The sequence below is a fragment of the Sinocyclocheilus anshuiensis genome, unplaced genomic scaffold, assembly GCF_001515605.1.
Source record: "Sinocyclocheilus anshuiensis isolate Anshui unplaced genomic scaffold, SAMN03320099.WGS_v1.1 scaffold6916, whole genome shotgun sequence".
NCBI lineage: Eukaryota > Metazoa > Chordata > Actinopteri > Cypriniformes > Cyprinidae > Sinocyclocheilus > Sinocyclocheilus anshuiensis.
The window spans coordinates 6,934-12,079 of NW_015556414.1; the positions used below are offsets into that span (position 1 = coordinate 6,934).

General features: G+C 37.3%; 1 protein-coding gene across 1 annotated transcript in view; it reads right to left on the minus strand.

The window, feature by feature from the left end:
• Positions 1-4,852, minus strand: part of LOC107676316 (tripartite motif-containing protein 16-like) — a 6,032-nt gene extending 1,180 nt beyond the window's left edge. The window contains exons 1-6 of the mRNA XM_016470845.1: positions 4,615-4,852; positions 4,163-4,258; positions 3,799-4,032; positions 3,543-3,693; positions 3,328-3,387; positions 1,644-2,174 (exon numbers count right to left, since the gene is read on the minus strand). Coding sequence (XP_016326331.1) covers positions 1,644-2,174; positions 3,328-3,387; positions 3,543-3,693; positions 3,799-4,032; positions 4,163-4,258; positions 4,615-4,848 — 1,306 coding nt within the window. The 5' untranslated portion in view covers positions 4,849-4,852. The remainder of the gene's footprint in view (positions 1-1,643; positions 2,175-3,327; positions 3,388-3,542; positions 3,694-3,798; positions 4,033-4,162; positions 4,259-4,614) is intronic.
• Positions 4,853-5,146: the final 294 nt, after the last annotated feature.

Genomic DNA, 5,146 nt, shown 5'->3' on the forward strand with positions numbered 1-5,146 from the left:
CTTTGGGGTTTTAACACAGTCCTCTGCTTCACCTAGAGTGAAAGGAGAGGCACATAATAACAGAGCATCATCCATTAAGTCTCTTAGAGAGCATTTAACTTCCCCTCTAGGTAGACACAATTTAGTTGGCTCATTAAGGCCAAAATGGAACAAGTCCTCAAACAAAACTTCATCATAAAGTGGTACTTGATATGACAACTAACAGAATCGATTAACATATTCCTCAATAGATAGGACTCCTTGCCGAAGGTGCAGTAGCTGGTCGACTGGGTCCATGGTTGGTCTGGGTTGTTGAATAAAGCCGCTGGATCCGGGTATGGCTGATTATTCTGTAACGTGGAGAGCATGACAACAGAGTTGGGGATCCAAATGCAAGGCTTTATTAACAGAAGTGGTCAAAACAGGCAGGGTCGAGCACCAGCAAACAGTATAATCCAAGGCAGAGGCAAAAGAGTAATCCACAAACAGGCGATGGTCAGGGCAGGCAGTAATCAATCAAAAAACAAGGAAACAGTGCAAAGATCAAAACACAGGTAAACTAGGAAACACGGAAAGGAAAACTCGGAAACTAGGAACAAGGAAATGGCTATACAATAATCAGCAATCTTGGAGTGAGTGAGAGCATCTTTTATACTAGAGCAGGAGACCACATGACAAAACCAACCAATGAGAACAAGACACATGCAACCAAGCAACCAATCAGAACATAACATACAGACAAGGGTAGCACGTGACAAGATCACATGAGGGGCAAGGGACACATGGGAAATGGAGTCCAGAAAACAATGACAAGAGTCCGGAGTGGAGTGCCCTCTAATGGAGTTCATAGGCAATCCAGCTGGTGATCGTAACAGATATTCAGGAAAACAGCATTAAAAAAAAAATAAAAAACAAGAACTTCATATCGGAAATGTGCTTTATTGCAATATCTGTTGACTAACTTTGAGTGGTCTGTAATAACAAGCTGCATGCCCCACTGTGCTATGATCCAGAGTTTCATCTGGTCCCTTTTATCAGCTGCGGATGTTAAAAATAATGTAAATATTACAAAGCACTAGTTTGTCATAAACTACAAAGGTAAAGCAGAGAGTTGTATGAACAATCATGAATTAAAAATGTTGTATTTTTATTTTATTTCTATTGCATGTCCAGTTTTAATTCAACAAAACATCTGGAATAAATGCATAAACTGCATAAATGAAATTTAAAAAAAATCAAAGAATTAAATCTCCACAAATGTTCAGCTATAGCTATATATACTGAATTCAAAAATGAAAAACATAATTTATCAGGGAGTTTCCATCCATTTATTTGAATATATCATATAACTCACTGTACAGATGAAAAACATAAAAAATAAATACAAATCATTAAATCTCCATAGATGTTCAGCTATAGTATTTACTGAATTCAAAAACGAAAAATGTATCATGGAGCTTCCATCAATTTATTTGAATATATAATATAACTCACTGTATATGAAAAAAAAAACTAATTAAATCTCCACAGATGTTCAGCTTTAGTACATTGAATTTAAAAATGAGGAAAACGGAAAAACATAATTTATCATGGAGCTTGCACTTGCAATATGTCTATATCGGCAGAATGTCTGGATCATTTATTTAGTAGTTTTACTGATGTACATGATAAAAAGTAGGCCATGTAAATAATTGGAAAGCCAATTCTAATTCCCGGATAGAGAGGCTGAGTGAATGTGGTCTGGACTCTGTGGAGGAGGGTTATTGTGTCAGAGATGCTGTAGAAGGACAGAATTCCTGCGCTTTGATCCACATACACTCCTATTCTAGAGCAACCAGGCTCTGTAAGGAGTTTCGTTTGTTTGTTATTGTGACAGAATAGGTAACCGGAGATAGTGCGGTCCAAGCTCCAGGATTCAGTGTTATATCCAAATTTACACTCATCACCCCGTCCCTTCCTTCTGATGCTCTCGTATGACACTGATACACCCACATCATGAGTCCCATCCCACTCCACCTCCCAGTAACAGCGTCCACATATACTCTCAGCACACAACACCTGCCACCAATAATCAAATCTGCCTGGATGATCAGGATAGCGCTGATCTACGTTAGTGTTGGCAATCACTCTGTTCTTCTTAGACAGCTGGAGGTGTTTATGCACTGTGTTTAGATCCACATTGAAACGACAGAAATCTGATGGAGACAAAATACATTATATTACTTTTAACTGTTAGTGTGACGACTGTTGATTTCCACAGGGAGATGTATTTATACAAATTTGTAAAAAGTAAATACAACCCAGTATAAACTGAAATGATACAGCTAAATTTAGGCGTCACAATAATTTTTTTTGCAGCTATTGAAACCTAATTAAACTATTCTATACATAACATTGTGTTATTTGCTAAAAACAAAGTCTGTTTGAGTTTAACAAATATAAATTAAGTCCTTATTACAGTAGAGAATGAATCAAAGCTGTAACTAGTTAAAGGAATGATTCTGGGAGCTCTAGGTCCAAGGGGGCCAACAACAAAATTAAAAGGGCCAGATCAATATATGGAGGACATTCATTATTTTCAACAGCCATGAGAGTGTCCTCTGGGGTATTAGAACATTTTGATTATTAGTTGTGTATTATAAGAGTTAAAAGAGTTCATGCAAATTATCTGAAACCAATGTTATTAGTTAAATATCTACTATTAGGTGTACAGTATGTAATGACTATATTGCAAAAATAGCCTGAAAATAGCCTTTGGCTAATTCTGGTACATTTATAGAAATGTTTTATTAATGTACAATGTCCCTGTAAACTAAACAAATACAAGAAAAGAAAAAAAACTATGAATATTTAGCCCTCTATAGGCTAATAAACCAATTTTAAACTTCAGAAGTTTGTGTAAACTAAAAAACATGATCAAACAGAAAATTATATGAAAGTTAGCATTTCATGTACAGTTTAGAAACACATCTAAAATTAAAAATAGATTGATATGTGAAAAAGCGTAATTAGAAGTTGAACTTTTTTTAACATTTTACAGTATGTGCACTTACCTGAAATTACAGTGTATTTACCTAAGAAAGTACTGATAATATAAGGTAACATGAGTTGGTTAGGTTTAGGGGTAGGTTCAAGGTTAGTACTTAACCAGATATTGTAATTACTAAAAAGTACTATCAAGTACATAGTATGTACATGCAGAGCAGGACTGTAAAATAAAGTCCCATGACAAATTTTTATACATGAAGGTATACAACTTGGCTATGGGTTACATGCAAAAGAGCTGAAATTGTCATCTCTTGTTTTCTCTGTGTGTTTGTCTGTGTTCATGTTTTCCTAGTAACTTACACTTCAGGAGCTCTTTTCTGCTCTCAAATTCAGCGTTGGCAACAGTCGGAATGCATCTCCCTGTGGAAATCAACAGATCTCTTAAGTGTAAAATAATTGAATCAACTGTATATCAGTTCCATATTTATTTTAATGCATATATTTTCATATTATCCTGTATTTCATTGTTTAAATAAGAACAAATATGTTTCCAGTACTTCTCCAGTCTCAGTTACCTCTTCCAGACATCTTTTCAATCTCCTTTCTGCAGAAATGATCCAGTTTCTGTCTCAGTTGAGAGACAGATTCTCTTACATCGTCATAGGAACTGACAGTGATGCTGAAAATGTCTAGAGAGTCAGGAGGATCATACAGAAACGGAAATCTCTACACAGACACAATGACAAATAACAGTAAAAGAATTAGAAAGATACAGAACCATGTCACAGAAAATAAATACTGTTCAGTAAAGTCAGTAAACCCTCTCTGTACCCAGAGGAATTGGGTGTCATCGTCTGTGTGTGAAAGCTGCTCCAGCTCAGAGTTTCTCTTCCTCAGTTCATCAATCTCCTGCTCCAGTCGCTCCATGAGTCCTTCAGCTTGACACACTACAGCCTTTTCTCTGTCTCTGATCATCCGTGTAACCTCAGAGCGTCTTTTCTCTATGCACTGGATGAGTTCAGTAAAGGTCCTCTCACTGTCCTCCACTGCTGTCTGTGCAGAGCGCTGTAGGACACACATTACAATCAGCTCTTACTGCTGCTCACACAGTCTGCTGTGGGACTGAAAATCACCCTCAATAACCAACTGAAGAAGAGTCTGAAACCAGCACTACTGCTTCTTCTTCAAAACTCACCTTCTGAGACCCCACAGCCTCTTTCAGCTCCCAAAGCTTCATCTCCCTCTCCTGGATTTGCTGCTTCAATTTTCCCTGTGTCTCATCCAATTGTTTCTGTTGGGCAAAACAAAGTAAATCGCATAAATATATAATTAGTGAAACTAAAGGTAACAAAAGGTTTTTGAGTGAATTCAGCCTTTGTGTTTTCATGTCAGGAAACTGGATGGATTGCATTCTTAACCACACTATGATGAACCACACCAAAACCAACTATAAACACTAGTACTCAAGGCAGTTTCTAATTATTACTGTATATAGCTGATTTTTTTCTTTTTATATTAGTTTGCTCCAGTTTACTTCTAAGTCATTTTCATTTGCAAAACTCATACAGTTGCAAACTGTTTAAAATGCATTTTAAGGTAGTCAGTAACAAGTTATTATTTAGCATGTCAGTGTCTTTCATTCTGTACCTGTTTCTCAGTCCTCCCTGCTGCAGTTGATACAGTCTCATGATTTATGTGTTTTTCCACCACACAAAACACACAAATACACTGCTGGTCAGTGCGGCAGTAAATCTCTAGCGGTTTACCATGTTGATGACACATCATCTTCTGAGGTTGTCCAGTGGCGTTCATCAAGTTATGTCTATTACCTTTTAAGAGATTCTCCTGTTGTTCAGCAGGAGCAATAGTTTGAATGGTCATCTTTGGTTTCTCCAGCACTTCAGCCAGCATGGTGCTTTTATTTAAAGCGGGTCTTGGTCTGAAGGTCTTTCTGCACTGAGGGCAGCTGTAGACTCTCTTCTGATCCTCTTGATTCCAGTGGTCTGTAATGCAACTCATACAGTAACTGTGTCCACAGGGAATGGTCACTAGATCTTTCAGTAGATCCAGACACAATGGACAGCTGAACTGGTCCTGAGAAAATCCGGCTTCAGCCATTTCAGTGCATGCACTTTCAGATAGACAGAGACAAAGCTGAACAGCAGTAATGTTTTCCTTT